The sequence below is a fragment of the Myotis yumanensis genome, unplaced genomic scaffold (assembly GCF_028538775.1).
Source record: "Myotis yumanensis isolate MYYU_CA2020_CCGP unplaced genomic scaffold, mMyoYum1.0.hap1 SCAF_16, whole genome shotgun sequence".
In the NCBI taxonomy this organism is placed as follows: domain Eukaryota; kingdom Metazoa; phylum Chordata; class Mammalia; order Chiroptera; family Vespertilionidae; genus Myotis; species Myotis yumanensis.
The window spans coordinates 2,995,155-3,019,833 of NW_027223767.1; the positions used below are offsets into that span (position 1 = coordinate 2,995,155).

The window sequence follows — 24,679 nt, forward strand, 5'->3', positions numbered from 1 at the left end:
CATCATGGATGGAACTGGAGAGCATTATGCTAAGTGAAACAAGCCAGTCAATGAAGGAAAAATACCACATGATCTCACTCATTCATGGATAATAAAGACCATTACAAACTTTTGAACAATAATAGATACAGAGGCAGAGCTGCCTCAAACTGATTGTCAAACTGCAGTGGGAAGGCCAGAGAGAGTTGGGGGGCAGGAGGGAGGGGAGTAAGAGATCAACCGAAGGACTTGTATGCATGCATATAAGCATAACTAATGGACATAAGACACTGGGGGGTAAGGGAGGGTAGGGGTTTGTCAAGGGCAGGGGGGAAAAAAGGACACTTATGTAATACCCTTTGTAATACTTTAAGCGAAAAAAAAATAAAAAATAAAAAATAAAAAAAAAAAAGTGCATTAGTGGTTCCTCACTGGCAAACATGCGAAGAGTAAAGTAACCAGACCAAATCTTTTATACCTGATCATTTCCATCACTCCTTGCAGCCATATTAACCTGAATAAATGCTGACTTAGCCCTGGCCGGTGGTGCTCAGTGGACAGAGCATTGGCCTTTGCACCAGAGGGTCACAAATACAATTCCCGGTCAGGGAATCCGCCTGGTGACAGGTTCGATCCCTGGCCCACGAGGGTGGGGTGGGGGGTGGGGGCACAGCCAATCGATGTGTTTCTCTGAAATGGATGTTGCTCTCCCTCCTTCTCTTTCTCTGTCTCTCTCTCCCTACCCCCTTCTTTCCACTTTCTCTAAAAATCAATGGATAAAATATCCTCAGGTGAGGAATAACAAAAAAAAAGCTCACTTAAACTGTGGCAAACGGAGTGGAACATAAATCATTCTTGTGAAGAGATAGGATAGGTGCAAGTGTGTATTTCAGTTACCGCTTTGTGAGTTACCTCTTATCTCTACTTAATAGTCATGTGCTGTGCAACAAAAGATTTCATTTTCTGAAGCCTACAAATACAATTACACTAAAATGTGTGCCTCGAAGACATTAATATACTCACTGCTTTTTGCAAATGCTTTCCTGGGCAATCCTATGAAGTGGCTAAAGCAAAGGTAATGACAGTAGGAAAAAATTTATGACTTTTCTTTCTCTCTTCTCAAGTCTGATCTGAAAATATTTGCACTGGGATCAAGTATCAAACCCTGTGATTTTAAAACAACTCCAAATAATTTAAAATATACATTCTCTTAATTCCATTTTTCCAAATTAGAGTTATTTTACATTGCATTTTCATCGTCTCTCTTTAATCTGACTAATATGTCATTAAAATTCTCTTGCCACCACATACACCTTAAAACAATTACGCAATGATTCAAATCCAGCTATGTTATTTTCTATATACAGGGCCCCGGCATTAGTTTAGAGCAGTGGTTCCCAAACTTATTTGGCCTACCGCCCCCTTTCCAGAAAAAATATTACTCAGCGCCCCCTGGAAATTAATTTTTTAAAAATTTTAATAGCAATTAAACAGAAAGATATATGTATTAATGTTTCTACCTTTTTCGTAAAATATAGTAAAAAAAAGGTGTAAATTAGAAACATTGATGTTTGAAATTATGAAACTATTTCTTGAACTCAGAATAGAAAGGTAATACAAAAAAAGTTAAAACAAATGCACCTGTGGCCATCACCGCCCCCCTGGATCGCTGCAGCGCCCACCAGGGGGCGGTAGCACCCACTTTGGGAATCACTGGTTTAGAGGCTGAATGCTCTAACAGAGAATGAGGAAACGCAGACTTTACCTCAGAGAAATAAAAGAGGGCTGACTCACAGAAGAGAATGTCAGCCAGGTAAACAGTTCCGCTGGTCAGCACTTCAATCTGGTATTTACAGAAATGGTGACTCCGCAGAAACTCACTAAAGTGCCTGCACATGGACAAAAAGGGACACTTTGAGGGAACGACCAAGGGAAAGAACGTAATAGGGAAAAACACACTCTTTCCACATTGTGCCTGTTTGATCTTAAGAGCCTCCGTCAACACTCCCTCCCTTCCCATGGCGCTGTTCCTGAGCCCCCCACTCTGACGGACTCTGCAGCTCCCCTCTGATACTTAACACACGTGACCTCATATTACAGTAACAAAAGAACATGCCCTCTTTCTTCTATTAGGCTGTAACTTCCTTGCACAAAGTACCATTTTCACAAATGCTAAATGAATATGTAGGTTCTTTTTAAGGGTATGAAGCAGTAATTAATAAAAAGAAAAAAAGCCTTTGGAGGCCGTTTCAACAAATCTATATGGATTTAGTATTATGGCATACATTAAGCTTAAAGCATGCACTAACAAATTAGAATATCCATCTGAAGACATGCATTGTTTAAATAAACAAACCAATTCTAATAGTCACAATCACCCCCAAATGACTTTAGAATTAAAAATAAATTATTTTAACTTAGGAGGTATTAACATTAAAAATGAAATTTGTTTTATTTATTTTTATATTTTATTTTTTTGACCAATGTCATGCCAATAAATTTAATAAAATAAAAAAGCTAAAATAAAACAAAATATAAAAATAAACAAGAATACAAGAATATTCCATTAGCCTAAATACCTAATTGTGGCAAACTAATACTCTACATTGCATTTCCAAGTTAACTTGTTAGTCATTTACATGTAAAACAAAATACATTTTTACAAGAAGTGTCTTTAATTATGTTCCTGATTTTAAGGAAATCCTCACAGTCTTTTTATACCAATTGTATCAATATTTTAATTGAGTTCACAATGTACTTGTTTAAAAAGTCCATTAAAGTATGCCTATAAGATCCTGTAAACATTCAAAATACTTAAATCCTCAAAGTTAGTTTGTTTTTAGTTGTGTGAAGCCCATTCCAACACTAAACCCAAATTCTCAAGAATGCAAAATGTGAAAGTACGACATCAACTTACTCTTGCTCCATTGCACTAAAGACTACGGACTGTGCCAGAAGAAAACAGTTGGGGTCCACCTGCCCATCTTCACCACAAATCTTTGCTGTAAAACAAATGGTAAATAATTCAATTTCTATTAAATCCAAATGCACACATTTGTGAATCAAAGTAGGAAATGACTGTAAAGGCATATAAATTAGGTTTTATATGAAACTAAGAAAAAACACAGGTGAATAGCTGATCTTGAGGTAGAGGTCTTTCTAAGCATATACTAGTACATATGCAAAAGCAGAGACCAAGATTTAACATAAGCTTAATTCTATACATTAAAACACCCCCAAAACAAAATTAAAAGGCAAATTAGGGGGTAAATTTGCAGCATGTATAACAGGTTCTTCTCTGTATAACAGTATCACTCATATATCAAGACATTTTTTTTACAAATTAATAAAAAACATCTCAAAAGGAAAACTGAGCAAAGGATATGAAAAGACAATTCGTAAAGAACAAATATAACAGGGCCAATATGGAAAGATATGGATGCACACTAGTAATTAAATATAGTTACAGAGTAAAATAGGAAGGTACTCCAACTTTTGTCTAGGAAACAGGCACAAAAGTGTTTTAACAATCCATATGTTTAGTTGCTTACATACATACGTTTTAGCAAAGGCATGCGAAAAGGAACACCAGTGCTAGTGAGAATATAAACTGGTGTGTATTTCTGGAAGGCCATTTGACAATTTCTAGTCTAAGCTTTAAAAATGAACATACCCTTCCAATCAGCAATTTCATTTCTCGAACTGTAATACAAAATTATGGATTTGTGGAAAGATTTATCTACAAAAAAAGTTTATTAATAAACAAATGGGACTACATCAAACTAAAAAGTTTTTACACAGCAAAGGAAACCACCAACAAAATAAAAAGACAACCCACTGAGTGGGAGAACATACCATATTCACCAATGATACTTCTGATAAGGGGTTAATATCCACAATTTATAAAGAACTTATAAAACTCAAAACCAAAAACCAAACAATCCAATTAAAAATGGGCAAAGGACTGGAATACACTTCTCCAAAGAGGATATACAGAGAACCAAGATGGTGAGCAGGTAAATGCCAGTACTCGCATCTTCAGACAACCACATTGAAATTACAACTAAAATACAGAAAAACCATCATTCAGAACTGCCTGAAAGCTGGCTGAATGGAAGTCCCACAATGTGAGAGGTAAAGATGGAAGTACATAGAGACTGGTAGGAGGGGTGGAGGCACGGAAGCAGCTGGTCCAACACCCACGTGTGGCATGTTTTTAATCAGAGTGATATCGCCGTTGTTGAGGCCTCCTGGAGAAGCAAGAGGTCCCAGCCCCACACCAGACCCCCCAGCTCAGGGTTCTAGAGCTGGGAAGAGAAGTCCCCATAACTCTGGTTGTAAAAACCAGCAAGGATTGTGGCTGAGTAACATGGAGGCTGCTGGAGACCTAGGCAGTTCCTCTTAAAGGCTTGTACACGATCTTACACTGTCCTGCTTGCTTTGAGCTCCATCGCCAGGTGCCAGCATTGGGGGAACCAGGGAAATATGGGGAGGAACTGGATTGTTGGGATGGGAGCAGGAACTCGGGAGAGGATTTTTTTCAGACAGGGGTGCTCGTGGGGGTCATTGTTCCTGTGCTGGCACCTCCCTTGTCACAGAGCTGACTGGCAGCCATATCTGAGTTTCCATCAGCATGGCCCATGCTGTTTGTTCTGCCCTGGTGATTCCCTGAGACCCTGCCACATCCAACTTGCAGCCCCACCCAAACTGTTTGCAGCTTCCATATGAATGGCTTGCCCTGGCTCAGGCTTCAGACTTTTCTAAAATCTCTTAAACAAGCAGCAGCTGGCAGCAGCTGGCAGCAGCATGTCCAAGACCCAGCACTAGCACCAGCCTGCCTTGCTTCACAGCTGGGCCTCACCCAGGCACTTCCAAACCCAATACAAGTAGCAGCCACCTGCAGATTGCTTGGTAGCTCCTGCAGGGTGGCCCCAGGCAGTGGTTGATTTTGCACCTCCCAGCAAGCCCTAGAGCCAGTGAACCCGGTGGAAAGCTTCAGACCATAGCAGATTGCAACTCTACACATCCACAGCAACACACTCAAGGGGCAGACTCAGTGAACACCAAAGCCCCACTGAAGCAAGTCCTGCTCCAAAGGGTTGTCTCCTGCACAGCAGCTCTCCCACTGTAGTTGCAGCTGGTCCTCACAGCCAATTGGCCTGGAGGTGAATTCCTCCCAGTGACACCAACAGCAATCAAGGCTCAACTACAACAAGGCTGTGCACATAGCCCACACAGGGGCAAACCTAGAGTGCCCAGCTCAGGTGACTGAAGAGGCTGTACCACTGGGCCCTACAGGACACATATTGCACAAGGCCACTATGCTAATTCCAGCAGACACAGCTACTCATCCAATATGTAGAAACAAACATGGGGAATCAGCCAAAATGTGGAGACAAAGAAATATGTCACAAATGAAAGAACGGAAGAAATTTCCAGAAAGAGAAATAAATGAAATGGAAGCAAGCAAAATACTGGATACAGAGATCAAAACAATGGTTTTAAGGTTGCTCAAGGATCTTAATAAGAGTGTCAAGGGACTTAGTGAGAGTATAAAAGACATGAATGAAAAAGGACTAGTGAGAAAGTAAGCTTACACTAACTGAAATAAAGAATAATTTACAGGGATTAAACAGTAGAGCAGAGGATTCTGAGAATCAAATCAACTATTTGGAATATGAGGAAGTAAAAACACCCAACCAGAAGAACAAAAAGAAAAAAGAATCCAAAAATATAAAGATAGTGTAAGAAGCCTCTGGGACAACTTCAAGTGTACCAACTTTCACATTATGGGGGTACCAGAAAGAGAAGAAAGAGAGCAAGATATTAAAAACCTATTTGAAGAAATACTGAGCCTGGCGGGCGTGGCTCAGTAGTTGAGCATCGACCTATGAACCAGGAGTTCACGGATCGACTCCCAATGTGAGGTGTGCAGGAGGCAGTTGATCGATAATTCTCGTTCATCACTGATGTTTCTATCTCTATCCCTCCCTCTCTGAAATCAATATATTAAAAATAAAGTGAGAGATTAAAAAAATAAAAAAAGAATGAATGACAGAAAACTTTCCCTACCTGGTGAAAGAAATACTTACAAGTTCAGAAAGCCCAGAAAGTTCCAAACAAGAGGAACCCAAAGAGGCCTACATAAAGACACATTACAATGAAAATGCCAAGGGTTAAAGACAAAGAGATAATCTTAAAAGCAGCAAGAGAAAAGCAGTTAAGTTACCTATAAGGGAGCACCTACACTACTGTCAGCTGATTTCCAACAGAAACTTTGCAGGCCAGAAAGGAGTGGCAAGAAATATTCAAAGTGATGAAAAGCAAAGACCAAAGACTTACAACCAAGATTTCTCTACCCAGCAAAGCTATTATTTAGAATTGAAGGCCAGATAAAGAGCTTCACAGGCAAGAAAAAGCTAAAGGCGTTCATCATCACCAAAACAGTATTACATGAAATGTTTAAGAGCAAGAAGAGCAAGAAGAGGAAGAGGAAGAAATATGAACAATAAAATGGCAATAAATACATATCTATCAACAATTGAATCTAAAGGTCAAAATAAACAAGGAACCTAATGAACAAAATAAATGGATGAATGAAACAGAACCAGAGGCATGGAAACATGGAACAGATGAATGAATCTCAAAGGGTAGGAGGGTGGGGAGAGAATAACCAAAGAGCTTATATGCATAAATGCATTACCCAAGGACACAGACAATAGGATGGTAAAGGCCTGGGATGGGACAGGAACCAGGTGGAGAGAGACACTGGGGGGAAAAATGGGGACATCTATAATACCTTAAACAATAAAGATTAAAAAAAGAAAGAGGATATACAAATCACCAATAGACATATGAAAAGATACTCAATGTGACTAATCATCAGAGAAATGCAAATTAAAACTACAATGAGATATCATCTCCCATTGGGCAGAATGGCTTTCATCAATAAATCAACAAAAACAAGTGTTGGTGAAGATGTGGAGGAAAGGGAACACTTGTGCACTGTTGGGAATGCCAAGTGGTATACCCACAGTAAACTCAAAAAATTAAACACGGAACTGACTTATGACAGAGCGATTCTACTTCTGGGAATATATCCGAAGAAATCCAAAACACTAATTTGAAAGATTATATGCACCCCTATGTTTATTGCATCATTATTTACAATAGCCAAGATCGGGAAGCAGCCCAAGTGTCTAGCAATGAATGAATGGGTAAAAAAGCTGTGGTATATTTACACAATGGAATACTAATTGTCTGTTAAAAAAAAGGAAATCTTACTCTTTGTGACACCATGGATGGACCTGGTGAGCATTACGCTAAGTGAAATAAGCCAGTCAGAGAAAGACAAGTACCATATGATTTCACTCATATGTGGAATCTAATGAACAAAATAAACTGATGGACAAAATAGAAACAGACTCATAGACAGAGAAAAGACTGACAGCTGTCAGAGGGGAGAGGGTTGCAGGGCTGGCTGAAAAACATGAAGGTATTAAGAAAAAAACAACACAACCCTCATAGACACAGACAACAGCATAGTGATTACCAGAGAGAAAGGAGGATGGGGGAGGCAGAAGAGGGCATAGGGCAGATAAATGGTGATGAAGGATACTTGGCTTGGGGTAGTGAACACATAATACAAAATGCAGATGTGTTGTAGAATTGTGCACCTGAAACCTATATAATTTTACTAACCAATGTAGACTGTATATAGCTGGTGAGAATAAGGCAATAACGAAGAAAATTTTGATGTAAGAGAAAAGGGGGACAAATTCAATAAAAATTGAATTTCACCTCAACAAATTCGATAAGAAGTTTACCAAAATGTTATTCAATTGAAATTTAAAAACATAAAATATGCTAATATTAGGAACTGCCTAAATAAACTGTAGCACATCAATAACCTGATTAGCTAACTATTAAACATGGCTAAAAAAACTCATACAACCATGATGGCTGGTTTCACTTTAAGTTCATGACCTCAGTGGGACCTTAATGAAACCAACGATTGTACTAGTTTCCTGGTCCATTTACTCTCATATTCTCCTAGCCAGTGGTCGGCAAACTCATTAGTCAACAGAGCCAAATATCAACAGTACAACGATTGAAATTCTTTTGAGAGCCAAATTTTTTAAACTTAAACTACATAGGTAGGTACATTGTTATTAACTTAATTAGGGTACTCTTAAGGCTTGGGAAGAGCCACACTCAAGGGGCCAAAGAGCCACATGTGGCTCACGAGCTGCAGTTTGCTGACCACGGTCCTAGACAATACAGGGCACATCTTACCCTTTCTCCTTTAATGTCTTAACACCTCTTCCCCTATTCTCTTTGTTGATGACTTTGCTTCCTACTTCACTAAGAAAACAGAAGCAATCAGAAAATTATTTCTATCACTTCTCATCACATCTATCAACCAACCTGCACCTCTACCCATGTGTCCTGTTACTACAGCTATACTGTCCTCACTCCTATCTGAGTAACTATTTGAGCACTGGACCTCATCCTCTTTTGCTTTTTCAAGACTTCTTTCCTACAGCAACAGTCCCCCTTTTCTCTTACATCAAAATTTTCTTCGTTATTGCCTTATTCTCACCAGCTATATACAGTCTACACTTGTTTGTATGCTATCATACATCTTATCTTATGTAATAAAGAGCTAATATGCAAATGGTCATCATGCTGTAACAGCTCAGACACTCAACACTGGGGAGAGAGGAATGTGGACCAGCCAGGCACAAATGAGCTTGCAAGAGAGGAATGGGGACCAGTAAAGCTGCGGCCCAGGAGAGGGACAAGCCGCCCGCCCATAGTCCCCTGCAACTGTGGCCAGCCCAGGTGAAGCCAGCCCGGGTCCTGGGTGCCTGCGGCCAGCCAGAGGGAGGGAAGCTTGGGTCCCGGGTGCCTGTGACCGGCCAGAGGAAGGAATCCTGGGTCCCAGGTGTGGGGCGAGGCAGAGGCGGTTAGGGGCAATCAGGTCAGCAGGGGAGCAGTTAGGGGCAATCAGGCCAGTAGGGGAGCAGTTAGGGGCGATCAGACAGGCAGGCAGAGGTGGTTAGGGGCGATCAGGGCAGCAGGGGAGCAGTTAGGGGCAATCAGGCCGGTAGGGGAGCAGTTAGGGGCAATCAGGCCGGTAGGGGAGCAGTTAGGGGCAATCAGATAGGCAGGCAGAGGTGGTTAGGGGCAATCAGGCAGGCAGGCAGGCAAGTGGTTAGGAGCCAGTGGTCCTGGATTGCAAGAGGCAGCTGGACATCCCCCAAGGGGACCTGGATTGGAGTGGGTGCAGGCCGGCCTGTGGGACACCCTTCTCGCCCACCCGCAACGAATTTTGTGCACTGGGCCTCTAGTATGTTTATAATATGCCACCTTAAAAACAAAGAACAAAAATCATTGTTCCTTGGCTTAACAACATCCCCTTTTAGCTCATCTTTAGAGCAAAATGCTTCATAAGAGTTTCCCATATTTGCTGTCTTCATTCTTCCTCCCATTCTTTCTTAAGCTCCTCCAATTAAGTTTTTGCCCCTAAAGGTCCACTCTAATTAAGCTGACCAGGGGCCCAGTTGCCCATAGGGTTGCCAAATCCATTTCATTCCCACTATTCATCTTACTTAACCTATCAGCATGATTTAACACCTTTGATCACTCCCTTTTTCCCCAGGAACATTTTTCACTTGACTTCCAGGAAAAACTTCTCTCTTGATACTAATGGCTAGTCACTTTGCTAGTTCTTCCTCATCTCACAGACTCTAAATGTTACGCCTGTCTCAGAATTTGGTCCTTAGACCTCTTGTCTTCACTCATTACACTCAGTCTGATGGTAATCCAGTTTCATGACTCTGAACCCATTTATATGCTGATACTTTCAAACATAAATCTCCACAACCTGGACCTCTCTCATGAACTCCTAATGTTGATGTCCAACTGCCATTTGGATGTCTAAAACCCAAACTCCTGATTTTCCCCACATCTTATAAATGGCAACTCCACTCTCCCAGGTACTCAGTCATGCTTGATTCGTTCTTTCCTCTCATACCACTCACTTCCAAACTAATAGCAAATTCTGTCAGCTGTACCTTCAAAGTTTTTTTTAAATTCTACAACTTGCCTGGCTAGTGTTGCTCAGTGGTTAGAGTGTCAGCCTGTGCACTGAAAGGTTGGGGGTTCAATTATCGATCAAAAACACGTACCTGGGTTGCAGGTTCGCTACCCACTCCCACTCCCTCCCCTTCCCATTGAGGCTTGTGCGGGAGGCAACCAGTCATGTCTCTCCCTTTCCCCTCCACTCTCTCTGAAAAGCAATGGAAAAAATATCTTCAGGTGAAGATAACAAAATAATAATAAAAATATGTGACAACTTCAAGGATTTGTGGAAAATGGAAGAGGGTGTGGTAGTATAGTTTTGGTGTTATTCTGAATCCCCACATAAAGACAGAGTAATTAGATAGCAACATCAAAAACCCACCAATAACATTTACAATAAAATTAGGCTGGTGCAACACAGAATAATAATAGCTAAAGTGGGGGCTTCTTCAAATGATAACTTAAAATACAGCTATATTAAAATATTCCACCTGAAACAGGAGACAAATAATTAGGACAGGATTCAGAAGAATGAATTTCAAAAAGTAAAAGTGACTGCTCTATAAAGATATATATGTAATTAACATCTAAAAATGCATAACAGACACTGGATGGAAACTTTCTCAGATCCCCTGATCCTTCAGAAGATTTTCTCCCTCAAGGGATTACATCATTAATTTGATAAAGTTTAAGAGAAGGAAAATTAGAATTGCAATGACATTTCATTTCAAATGTTTTACTTGGCTCAAAACTCCTTCCTTTTCTCCCTACACCAGCCTGGTTATCAACTGGTACAAACAAACCTCCTATGGAATCACTAGCCAACCAATCCCTTAAACAGTCAAATTCTAATCAGGTAAGACACCCCAGTTGTATTATTAGAAAAAGTCAGTCTAGGGAAGTCTGGAAGATGGGAGCAACAAATTCCTACATGAAAATAGACAAAGGAACTACACAGAAAAACCAAAATGCCATGACAACTCTGCAATAAAACTGGGTGGAAAATCCCAAAAGATAAGCAGATAAGGACAGATGACCAAGAGTCATTAAGACCTGTGTTAGAGGAATCTGTGTGGGAGAAAGAAAGGGAAAACAATGCAGGCATCTGATGGACCCCAAAATAGCCAACAGTTGTTCACTAGAAAGTATGGTGGGCCAAGTAAGAGCCACAGCTGTGACTGGAGGACGTGTTGCTGTCTCCAAAAATGAGTGAGTGCAAAGGACTTACAGTAAAGATTGAAAGAGCCTCACACTGGGAAGAATCTGCTAGGAACAGAATAACATGCTCTATTTCATAAATCACAAGTATCAATTTTTGGTAATAAAAATACAAAACTTGGCCCTGACTGGTTTGGCTCAGTGGATACAGCATTGGCCTGTGGATTGAAGGGTCCTGGGTTCGATTCCGGTCAAGGGCATGTACCTTGGTTGCGGGCACATCCCAGTAGGGGGTGTGCGGGAGGCAGCTGATCAATGTTTCTCTCTCATTGATGTTTCTAACTCTCTGTCCCTCTCCCTTCCTCTCTGTAAAAAATCAATAAAATAAAAAAATAAAAAAAACTTACTACTAGGACTTGATGGGAATATATTTGTTCAATGAATAAATGAACCACTTTTGTCTGTGATTACAAGTACATCTAAGCCTTGCTGATGCAACACTGTAAGGCTTCCAAACTTTTTTTTTTACTATGGTTTACAGAGCAACATATTTATGTGACTCAGTACACACACACACACACACACACACACACACACGTAATGGAAATAATTTCCTGAAATGATGTTTCTTTAGCCATACTATAATGAAGGATTTTGATTTTTCTATTCTAGTATTTTTTTTGGCAATGGGATGAAGACATAGAGATTGATTGCAATACACAGTTTGAAAAACACTGCCAAGCACCATACTACTTAACATGTGGGGGTCTGGTTTCAAATCCCGCTGCCATGTCTGAGCCCTACTAAGTTAGGAAAACTACTTACCCTCTATGCTTCAGTTTCCTCTTTTATAAAACAACTAGAGGCCCAGTGCACAAATTCGTGCATGGATGGGGTCCGGCTGGCCCACCCCGATTGGGGCCAATTGGGCCAGGCCAGCTGTGGGGAGGAACCACAGTCAGTTGGCCAGCCGGCCCCTCCCACCTGGTCAAACTCCCGATTGAACTCCAAGTCAAGGGGACAATTTGCATATTAGGCTTTTATTATATAGGATAACTATATTTATGCTGCAAGATTCCTTTTAAAAAAACTCTTTATTGATTTTAGAGAAGAAGGGAGAGGGAGAGATAGATAGAAACATCATTGATGAGAGAGAATCACTGATTGGTGGTCTCCTGCACACCCCCTACTGGGGATCAAGTTGGCAACCCTGGCATGTGCCCCGAATGGGAATCGAACCCGGGACCCTACAGTCTGCAGGCCAATACTCTATCCACTGAGCCAAACTGGCTTGGGCTGAAAGATTCTTTAGAAGAGTAAATGAGTTTATCTGTGAGAAGTACTTAGAATATTGTCTGGGACACAATAAATACTCAATAAATGTGTGATATTATTGTTCTTGCTGTTGTTATTCAAATCAAAGTCTAAGAATTTGGTCTAACATATGAGAGAAAGTTTGTGAGTAAGCTACAACCAGGTATCTGAAAACAAACTAGGAAAGGGTATATTAAATTCCATGTTCATAAAAAATTCTCTTAATAACCAAAAACAGGCAACTTTCTTTTTGGACGTAACTTTAAGGACTGCTTACCTATGATATCATTTCTCATTGCTTCTGTAATAGGTATTGGTTTAGCAGCATCTGGAGATATATATTTGGTAAAGGTATTCACTGCATCTTGTTCTATACCTGCAAGGGAAGAAGGGAAAACTTCAAAAACCAAAACGCAACTTGAACTATAATGGACTATATTCATGAACAGCAGGGCTTAGATTTGCTGTAAGCCCAAGCATACATGCACGTGCACGTACACACACACACACACACACACACACACACACACACCTATGAACCAAGAGGTCACGGATCTTCTCTCGGTCAGGGCACATGCCTTAGTTGCGGGTTTGATCCACAGAGAATGTGTGTGTATGCATACATATATATTACAAATATAAGCATATATATTAGTAAAAGTATATTTAGGACAAAACAAGCCTCATCATAATATCGCTTTTTCACTATTTGGTTTGTGGAACACAGGAATTATATGTGAATTCCCCCTACTCCTCATCTAAGCGAACAAGCCCCTCAATAGCAATGATGCATACATGTTCTCTTTCCAGGTCTCTTCTTCAAAGTCTGAGCTTGAAGGATTTGCATAGCAATATAACAGTAGGAGCTCAAAAATTATTTCTAAATCTACATTTAAAATATTTTACAAATGATTTAATATTCATGAATATTCCATTCATTTGACCTTTATTAACCCTTTAATATTGAAACAATGAATCTCAAACTTCGTATTCTCAGGACTTTGATATCTTAAAAATTATTGAGGACCTTAACGAGCTTTTGTTTATGTTTTATGTCTAGATATTAAAATCCACTGGTCTTTTACTCATAATTTTGTAACATCATATATTTCCAAATATTTTGGAAAATATTGGTTTACTGGCTTATGCAGATTTCCCAAATGTTGAGACATTGCATCATATAGGGTAGAAAAGAAATCACATCATTAGCATCACCAATGATCTTGCTGGAACACTCTTCAAAGCTGTCAAAGCACACAGTGGTGAATACAAATTTTCCAAAATTCTAATTTTCACTTAAAAAGCTTTATTTTTTTACCATTGGGCAACAAATACTGTCAGTTGTTCTCCTTGAATAACAAGTTTACTCCATTCATTCCCAAGAAAATGTCTGCCAAACATCCAAGTCTGAATAACTGTAGTTTGCCAATAGTCATTCTTACAAATAAAAATCGTATTCCATTAAAAAAGCAGCTACTTTAACTCACAAAAACAACCAACTACACGTGTTTTACCTTACCACAAGTGTATGCTTCAGTAAGCAGAAGTGCTTCTGCATATTTCCCACATCACACATATTAAACAGGGTTTAGATTTTATAAAATTATCTACTTCTCCAAAGACACCGTGAGTGAAGGTAGCACTCCGTTTTCCTAAGAGCTATGTGGCAGCACAGTGACTACTAGTACATGTGGTTCAAAGCCAGCAGGTCTTCCCACAGCTGCCTTCCCACCACTATTGCAAATGTTAACAGAGTAAAAAGACAACCTGGCAGGTGTGGCTCAGTGGTTGAGTATTGCCCTATGGACTAGGAGGTCACGGTTCAATTCAGGGTACATGCCTGGGTTGTGGGTTTGATTCCTGAGGAGGAGGGAGGAAGTGCAGGAGGCAGCCAATCAATGATTCTCTATCATCATTGATGTTTCTGTCTGTCTCTCCCTTTCTCTCTGAAATCAATAAAATAATATATATATGTAAAAAGAAAACAAATAACATGGTAGCCAGTACAAAATTGATAAGTAAGTAAGTAAATAAAAAAATATTGCCCTGACGGGTTTGGCTCAGTGGATAGAGCGTCGGCCTGCGGACTCAAGGGTCCCAGGTTCGATTCCGGTCAAGGGCATGTACCTTGGTTGCGGGCACATCCCCAGTAGAGGGTGTGCAGGAGGCAGCTTGTCGATGTTTCTCTCTCATCGATGTTTCTAACTTTCTTTCCCTCTCCCTTCCTCTCTGTAAAAAATCAATAAAATATATTTAAAAAAAAATATTTTTTAGAAAGACAAATAACATCTTAGAATTGTTGTAGAAATCATTTGATCATATGGATCCCTTGAAAATGTCTCAGGGACCCTCTATAGATGTGCAACCACACTTTGAGAACCTGTGGGTTAGCAGAATAGCTTATTCCTATTTTTATAGAAAAGAAACTTATATACAAAACATTAAAAGTATTTGTCACAACCAAATTATTGCATGTTACTGCCATTCAAAGTGTACCCTGTTTTATTATATACTGTGTATAGTGAATGTGTAGTCTTCCAGAACTACATTATGATCTTTGTCTGATCAGTTTTTTTCTTCATAATGACAAAGTAGTGTTTACTTACAATATTATAGTAACTGGGTATCACCTGTGACAGTATAAAAAAAAAGGGAATGCTTTCTGAAAGGACTGCAGATTTTCTTTTAGAATTCTAAGTGGTAATTTTGGAACTCAGTTGCCAGTGCCAACCTATGGCCTCAAATATGTAATTCTTAATATAGATGTTAAAACTGTACTTGTATGAGTGGGTAAGTGTTGATTTTCCTAACTTGGTTTCCGTTTCAAAGGGTAAGTCTCTTAGATGCCATAATTAAATGTGTTTAGAGCTGATCATAAGTTTCTTAATCTGAATTATTCTGGAGTATTGTCCTAGAGATATTATGCTGTTCTTATGAAAATTCCAAATACCAAAAACACCAAGGATATTTTGTCACAGCATAATGATGGTGGTAAGTGGAAATGCATGTGACTGAGATACTGACTTCTAATTCAGTGTTTCTCAAAGCTCATCACTCTCCTCCAGGAAGCCTTTTTAGAGTTTTCTTATAGCACCCCAATAAATTTTATTACAGATAAAAAAATAAATAAATAAAAGTATTTGAGTCAAAACATGCTGGAGTGAGGAGGGGACCAGAGAGAAGTAAAAGCATAGAGTTTTTGTATGTGATTAAAGTTAAGTTGTTATCAGCTTAAAACAGATTATTACTACCCTGGCTGGTGTGGCTCAGTTGGTTGAGCATCGTCCCATACACCAGAAGGCGGGTTTGATTCCTGGTCAGGGCACATAACCAGGTTGCGGGTTCAATCCCAGTAGGGGGCGTTGTGCAGGAGGCAGCTGACTGGTGTTGCACTCTCACACTGATGTTTCTCTCTCTCTTGCTCTCTAAAAATTTCAATAAAACATCTTAAAAAAAAGGAATCACATGATCAACTCAACAGATACAGAAAAAGCATGTAACAAAATGCAATACTCTTTTCATAATTTAAAACTCTCAACTCACTAAGACTAGAAGGAAAATTACCGCAACATAATAAAGGCCATATATAATCTCCAAGCTAACATCATACTCAATGGTGAGAAACTAAAAGCTTTTCCTCTAAGATTAGGTACAAAGCAGGATGGCCACTCTCATCACTTCATTCAACATAGTACTAGAGGTCCTAGCTAAGGCAATTAGGCAAGAAAAAAAATGGCATCCAACTTGGAAAGGAAGAAATAAAATTACCACCTGTATTAGCAGGTGACATAATCTTATATGTATAAAAACCTTAAAGACTCTACAAAAAACAGAACTAATAAATGAATTATTAGTTACAGGATACAAAATCAGCATACAAAAATCAGTTGCATTTTTATACACTAACAATGAACCATCTTATCAAAAAGGAAATTAAGAAAACAATTTCATTTAAAATATCGTCAAAAAGCATAAAATACATAGAATACATTTAACCAAGAAAGTGAAGATTTGTACACGGAAAATTACAACACATTGCTTAAAGAAACTAAAGACACAAATAACTGAAAAGACAGCCTATGCTCATGAATTGAAAGACTTAATATTGTTAAGATGTTAATACTACCTAAAGTGATCTATAGGTTCAATGTAATCACTATCAAAATCTCAATATTTTTTTACAGAAATAGAAAAAACAATCCTGAAATTCATACGGAACCACAAAGAACTTGAATAACCACAATAACCTTGAGAAAGAATAACAAAGCCGAAGGCATCATACTTCCTGATTGCAAAATATATTATAAAGCCAAGTAATGAAAACAGTATGGTACTGGAAAAGACAGACATATAGATATAGACCAATGGAACAAAAGCACAATGAGATATATCTCGTACCTACTGGATGGTCATTTGTCAAAAAAACACACACAAAAGTGAGCAAGTGTTGGTGGCTTGTGGAGAAATTGGAGCCCTTGTACATTGTTGGGGGGAATGTACTGGTAAAATGGTGTAGCTATTATGGAAAACACTATGGTGATTCCTCAAAAAATTAAAAATAGAACTATTATATGATCCAGCAATGCCACTTCTGGAGATCTAGCCAAAATAATTGAAATCAGAAACTTGATGCGATATTTGCACTCCCTTTTCATTGCAGCATTTTTCACAATAGCCAAGATATGGAAATAACAAAATGCCCATCAATGGATGAATGGATATACAAAATGTGATATATAATGGACTACTGTACTACTGTTCAGCCATAAAAAAGAACAATATCCTGCCATATGTGACAACATGGGTGAATGTTGAGGACATAATGCTAAGTGAAAAAAGGCAGTAACAGAAAGACAAAATACTGCATGATTCTGCTTATATGTAGTATCTAAAACAGTCAAACTCATAGAAGCATAAAATATAATGGTAGTTGCCAAGGAATGAAAGGAAGGAGAAAAAGAATTGCTGTTAACAGGGATCAAGTTTCAGTTACTCAAGAAGAGTAAATTCTAGAGGTTTGCTGTATAACATCATACAATGTTATACTACATCATTGTATGTACTACATCATTTAAGTACTACACACTTAATAAAAAAAGAGTTCATAGTAAAGGAAACAGTGCCAGAGTTAGAACTTAACCATTTGTACACCATAAGCGTCTATAGATGCAAATGGTGGACCTTTTTAAATTAATTCAAATGATCGTGGCAGTTAACTGGTTAAGCTCAGGTCTGATTTCACAGCCAGTACTGTCTTCAATATAGAGTTATAAAATTATAGATGTGTTTCGGGGCAGGAAGGCTATGCTTGTTTGTGAATTAATTCTCTCTACAACCAGGGCCTTAATGAAAGTATCAATTAAGATTTTGGGGGACTGTTTTGCCCTTAGCCAGATCTAAAATAACCCAAGGTAATTCCATTCTTTCAATACTCACGCAAATAGCCACTATAAACAATTGCTAATCAGAACAAAGACACTGGGTTTGTACACAATGGCTGTCAAAAAGGCTAAAAATCAGTACTAGGGAGTTTCTAAATTCTTGCTTCTCCACTAACTAAAAACAGTTGCCAATTCTAGACAAATGCTGTTACAACTTGAATAGATGCTAAAGCACATTTATTTCTGGGGATTAAATTCATTAAAAGACATTTTGATATCCATAAATAAAATATTTTATTTCAGAAACACAGAACGAGATTACACTACCCTTTTTCTGGATCTAAACAATTCCGTTTTAACCTTTCTTATATACAGTAAAAGTCTAATGCACAATTTAATCTATAAACAAACACTTCATTTCTTAAATTTATCAAACATCCCTACTAGCCTTAAACCAGTGGTTCTCAACCTGTGGGTAGCGACCCCTTTGGTGGTCGAATGACCCTTTCGCAGGGGTCACCTAAGACCATCGGAAAACACATATATAATTACATATTTTTTTGTGTGATTAATCACTATGCTTTAATTATGTTCAATTAGTAACAATGAAAATACATCCTGCATATCAGATATTTACATTATGATTCATAACAGTAGCAAAATTACACTTATGAAGTAGCAACGAAAATAATTTTATGGTTGGGGGTCACCACAACATGAGGAAGTGTATTAAAGGGTCGCAGCATTAGGAAGGTTGAGAACCACTGCCTTAAAACATCAAAACAAAATACTGACTCCATGAGATAATATTAATATATCTAGCACTTTACCAAAGACTTTCATGTAACCAAGATACTACAGAATTTCATTAAAATTTTAAGACAAAGCTGGGATAATGTAGTTTTAGGGCACATAAATTAACAAATTTAAATATGAACAGTTACAGTACAAAAGATAAAAGTTTTACATATTTTTAAAAAGAAGTTCTTTGGACTATAAACTTCATGCAATGGTCAAAAATTTTCCTGAATGTCCAATCTGTGAAATTTCATTTATTTTTGCATCCTTGGTATCTGGTATTATATAATAGGTGCTTAATAAATATTAGTTGAAAGAATAAACTTACCAAAAATATCTATTGAAAGATTAAATTTACCTCATATTACCACATTTTTTCTATTTTAAATTATTAGCAACAGCATCTTTTTAAAAATGTTTAATCATTGAATTATTTATTTATTTATATTTCAGAGAGGAAGGGAGAGGAGAGATAGAAACATCAATGAAAGAGAATCAAGTTTAATCATTTTTAATAAAGAATAGAAAATCTGTTTTTAAAAAAATATATTTTTATTGATTTCAGAGAGGAAGGGAGAGAGAGATAGAAACATCAATGATGAGAGCGAATCATTGATCGGCTGCTTCCTGCATGCCCCCTACTGGGGATCGAGCCCACAACCCAGGCATGTGCCCCTGACTGGAACCGAACGTAGGCCGATGCTCTATTCACTGAGACAAACCAGTTATGGCTAATTATTGATTTTTACAGAGAGATAAAACATTGATTTGTTGGTCCAATTAGTTATGTATTCATTGGTTGATTCTTGTATGTGCCCAGACCAAGTTTTGATCCCACAACCTTGGTGTATCAGGACAGTGCTCTCACTAACTGAGCTACCTGGCCAGGGCCTATTAGCAGCATCTTTATGAAAACAAAAACAAAACAAAACAAAAAAAACCTGAGGTCAGGAATTTTTTTGTAGTTAGACGGAAGATGTCTTATGATAAAGACAACTTAAAGTAGAGAAGATAACTAAGGAAATGAAGCTCCAGCACAAGGAGCATGCAAGCGTATTCCTAACGACCATACATTAGTCAGCCAACTAAGTGGCACTTGGAGTGCGGGCGCATACTCCGCGGGAGCCGTCTTTAACTCGGTTCATATAGATTTGCGGTGGAGTGCGGGAAACGTGTAAACTCGGGCCGATTGTAACTGCGTATTACCAAATATTTGTTTGTAATCCACCCTTTTGGTGGATGGAACAAAACCAAAAGACAGAGCCATCTTATATTTTGGCGGGAAATTCACCCGCACTCCAAGTGTTAAGGAGAATGTGTATTAGCAAAATACAAAATCAATACACTTCTGAAAAGTCAACTCAGCTCAGAAGAAATTATTTTGTTAACCCCTCCTACTATGAACGAATATCCTAAAACGTAGCATCTATTTAAAAAAAAACATATCCTTGGGTGAGAATTTTTTAAAAAATCATGAAATTGAGAACAGAAAAACAGAACACGTCAAGTCAAAAGCTAATTCTCAAAAGTACAAATAAATCCCTATACATACTTACAAGAGAAAAAAGACAAAATTACCAACATCAGAAATGAAAGAGGGCCTGGCTGGTGTGGGTCAGTGGTTAAGCATCAATTCATGAACCAAGAGGACAAGGTTTGATTCCCGGTCAGGGAAGATGCCCAAGTTGTTACCTGCCACTCCCACTCATCCTGGCCCCACTGTGCCTGCCATGGGCCCACACCCAATCAGTCCAGATCGGCAGAGGCTCGAGCTGCTGCAGCAGCGCTCGCCAGCCATGAGCCCTGCATCTGGTGCCCTCCCAAGGGGAGTGGCCTGTGGGATCAGGCAGAAACTGGCTCTCTGACATCCCCCGAGGGGTCCTGGATTGTAAGAGGGTGCATGCCAGGCTGAGGGACACCACTGATGCACGATCGGGCCAGGGAGGGACCATGGGAGGGCTTCAGGGTGTGTCTGGCCCATCTCACTCGATTCCCTGATCAACCAGACCCCAGAAGTAAGCTAACCAACCAGTCGAAGCATCTGCCCCCTGGTGGTCAGTGCACATCATAGCGACTGGTTGACCAGTTGACTGTCTGCCCTCTGGTGGTCACAGCGAGTGGTTGAACAGCCTTAGCATATCATTAGCATATTACATGTTGATTGGTTGTTCATTTGTTCTGCCATTCGGTCTATTTGCATATTACCCTTTATTATATAGGATATGGATTACCTATGGACATAGACAATAGTGTGACGAAGGCCTGGGGCGGGTGGGGGGGGTAACGGGGGGGGGGGGGGAAGGGGGAGCACCACTAATAATCTCAACAATAAAGATTTAAAAAATAAATAAAAATAAACAAATTGATGCTACAGGAATACCAAAAAAAGAGAGAGAGAGAAGTGAAAGGGATATCACTATAAACTCATCATTAAACAGATGTAATGGTAGTAATTACATACCCATATATTCAAGAATTTGATGAAATAAAATCCACAAACTACTAACATTCACTCAAGAAAAAAAACACATATAATCTGATCAGTCTTATTTCTAATAAAAAACACACACACACACTGAATTCATAGTTTAAAACATTATTAAAAACAAAATTTCAGACCCTTGCAAACTCTACCAAACATTTAACAGCAATTCTACACAATCTCTTTTGGAAAACAACAGAGGTGGGAAACTTCCCAACTCATTTTATGGGGCCAGCATCATAGTGATACCAAAACCAGCCAAAGGCAGTATAAGAAAACTACAGACACTCGAAGGAGGGAGGCCAAGATGGTGGAATAGGTTAACACAGTACTCACTGCCTGCCACAACAACATCAAAATTACAACTAAAGCACAGAATTACCATCATTCAGAAACACCTGAAATCTGGCTGAATAGAAGCCCTACAACTAGAGAATTAAAGAAGCCACCTTGAGACTGGTAGGAGGGGTGGAGGTGTGGAACAGGCTGGTCCTACATCCACGTGTAGTGTTTTTATAATCGTGGGGGATATCTTGGCCTTAGAGGCTCCGGTGAGGAACTAGGGGTCACAGTTCCACACCAGACCCCTTAGCCCAGGATATCAGTACGGGAAGAGAAGTCCCTGTAACTTTGGGCTGTAAAAACCAACAGGGATGTTGGCTGAGAACTACAGTCTGCTGGAGTCCCAGGCAGTTACTCTTATAGGGCCAGTGCACAGATTTATTTGGACTCACTCCCTCTGAGCTCCAGCGTTGGGGCAGCAGTTTGAAAGGATTCAGGGACATACATGGAGGAACAAAATCATATGGCATCTAACCAATATCTTGGGGGCACATAAGAGTGCTGGCAGAGGTCCCTGTTCCCCATCACAGAGCCCACAGGCAAATGCCATATTTGAGTATCCATCAACCTGGCCCACAGTTTGTCCCATCCTGGTGAGTCCATGAGACTCTGCCCCATTTAATTCGCAGCCCCACCCAAGCTATTTGCAGTACCTTTTGCATATAAATGGCTTGTCCTTACTCAGGGTTCAAATCTCCCAAACAAGCAGCAGCTGGCCTCAATGTGCCCCATGCCTCTTGTTAAATGATCCCAGGACCAGCACTAGCAGCAGCCTGCGTTATTTCACAGCTTGGCCTCTCCTGGACAGCTACAAGCCCAGCATAAGTAGCAGCCATCAGCTGGTCGCTCTGTAGCTCCTGCCTGGTAGTCCCAGGCAGGGCACAGGCTGTAGATGACTTTGCATCTCCCAGTAGGCCCCAGAGCCAGTGCACCCAGTGGTCAGCTTCAGACCATACCAGATTGCAACCCTACCACATCCACTAGTGACACACTCAAGAGGCAGACTTGTTGAGGACCAAAGCCCCAATGAGGCAAGTCCTGCTTCACAGCGGCATCTCCTGCACCTCAGCTCTTCCTTTTTACTCACAGCTGGTCCAAGTAGACGATTGGCCAGGAGGTCAATCCCTCCCAGTGACACCAACAGCAATCAAGGCTCAACTATAACTACAATAAAACAGTGCACACAGCCCACATAGGTGCACACCTAGAGTGCCTAGCTCAGGTGACTGGGGAAGCTGAGCCCTGGATCCTAAAGGACACCTAATACTCAAGGCGACTCTACCAATTCCAGGAGACACAACAACTCTACCTAATACATAGAAACAAACAGGGAAGCATCCAAAATGTGGAGACAAAGAAACATGTCACAAATGAAAGAACAGTAGGAATCTCCAGAAAAGGAAGCGAAATGGAAGTGAGCAAACTACCAGATACAGAGTTCAAAACAGTGTTATGAGGATGTGCAAGGAATTTAATAAGCACTTCAAGAAACTTAGTGAGAGGAGAAACCAAGATGGCGGCATAGGTAAACACCGGAGTTTGCTGCCTCGAACAACCACTTCAAAAATACAACTAAAAGACGGAACAGACATCAACCAGAACCACAGGAAGGCTGGCTGAGGAGAGACTCTTCAACTAGAAGGAAAAACAACAGCATTTACGAGGCTCAGAGGAGGCGCAGTGTGGAAAATTTAAAGGTACGGTGGTGCGGTGGTGCGCGCGCAAAGCGGGCTGGTGGCTGAGGGCGCGGTTGTCGTTTTCAATCAGGAGTGAGTCTCAGACTCTGGGCTACAGATCCGGGAGAGTCTCTAGGGACCCAGACTCAAACGGGAGAAGCGGGACTGTCTGGCTACGGTCCCTCCGAGGTTTGCAGCGGTTGCGGGGACAGAGAGGCAGAGCCCCAGGGGACGGACTGAGAGCAGCCATAGCTGCTCCCTCCCCCCGCCCTGGTGAGCCCGCCCCACCCAAGCCCTGCGCAGAGCCATTTGCCGATCGCCTCAGGCAAAGGCTGGACTAGCGCCTCCCCAGAGGACTGAAGTTTTCCACACAGCTGATTCCTACAGCCAGTCGGCCTGGTGGTCAAATCCCTCTAGTGTTAACTACAACAATTAAGGCTTGGCTAGAACAAGACTGTGCACAAAGACCACAAGGGGGTGCACCAAGAAAGCATAAAAGATGCGGAGACAAAAAAACATGACAGAAATGGAGGATATGGAGCTAAAAATCGCAATTTTGAGGGCTTGCTATAAACTTGAGCAGAGCCTCACGAAAACTAATGAGACCCTCGATGCTACAATAAAGAAATTAGAAAGCAAGCATACACGGACTGAAATAAAGAATATTATACCCAATAGCAGACCAGAGGAGCACAAGAATCAAACCAAAGATTTGACAAAAAACACCCAACTGGAAAAGCAAAATGAAAAAAGAATCCGAAAGTGTGAAGATAGTGTAAGGAGCCTCTGGGACAGTTTCAAGCGGACCAATATCAGAATTATTGGGGTGCCAGAAGATGAGAGACAGCAAGATATTGAAAACCTATTTCAAGAAATAATGGCAGAAAACTTCCCCCACCTGGTGAAAGAAATGGCCTTACAGGTCCAAGAAGCGCAGAGAACCCCAAACAAAAGGAATCCAAAGAGGACCACACCAAGACACATCATAATTAAAATGCCAAGAGCAAAAGACAAAGAGAGAATCTTAAAAGCAGCAAGAGAAAGAGACTCAATTACCTACAAGGGAATACCCATACGGGGAAGAGGAACAAATGTAACCTGAACAATAAAAATTTAATAAAAAAAATAATAAAGTGTTTAAAAAAAAAAAAAAAGAAACTTAGTGAGAATATCAAAGACATAAAAAAGGACCAGTTAGTAATGAAGGACACACTAACTGAAATGAAGAGTAATTTACAGGGGATCAATAGTAGAATAGAGGATTCCGACAATCAAATCAGCGATTTGGAACAAGAGGAAGCAAAAAACACCCACTCAGAAGAGCAAAAAGAAAAAAGAAAAAAGAAACCAAAAATATGAAGATAGTGTAAGGAATCTCTGGGACAACTTCAAGCATACCAACATTCACATTAGGGGGTTACCGGAAAGAGAAGAGAGGGAGCAAGAAATTGAAAACCTATTTG

At 39.9% G+C, this 24,679-nt stretch overlaps 1 protein-coding gene across 3 annotated transcripts in view; it reads right to left on the bottom strand.

Moving 5' to 3' along the window:
• The window catches only part of AKAP10 (A-kinase anchoring protein 10), a 101,504-nt gene that overhangs the window by 42,383 nt on the left and 34,442 nt on the right, over positions 1–24,679 (bottom strand). For all 3 annotated transcript variants that reach the window (XR_011468462.1, XM_070394735.1, XM_070394734.1), the window contains 3 exons: positions 12,815–12,913; positions 2,897–2,981; positions 1,745–1,868 (listed from right to left, as the gene is read on the bottom strand). Coding sequence is in view for 2 of the 3 variants with exons in the window: in XM_070394735.1 (XP_070250836.1) it covers positions 1,745–1,868; positions 2,897–2,981; positions 12,815–12,913 (308 nt within the window). In the remaining variant the exon portion in view is untranslated. The remainder of the gene's footprint in view (positions 1–1,744; positions 1,869–2,896; positions 2,982–12,814; positions 12,914–24,679) is intronic.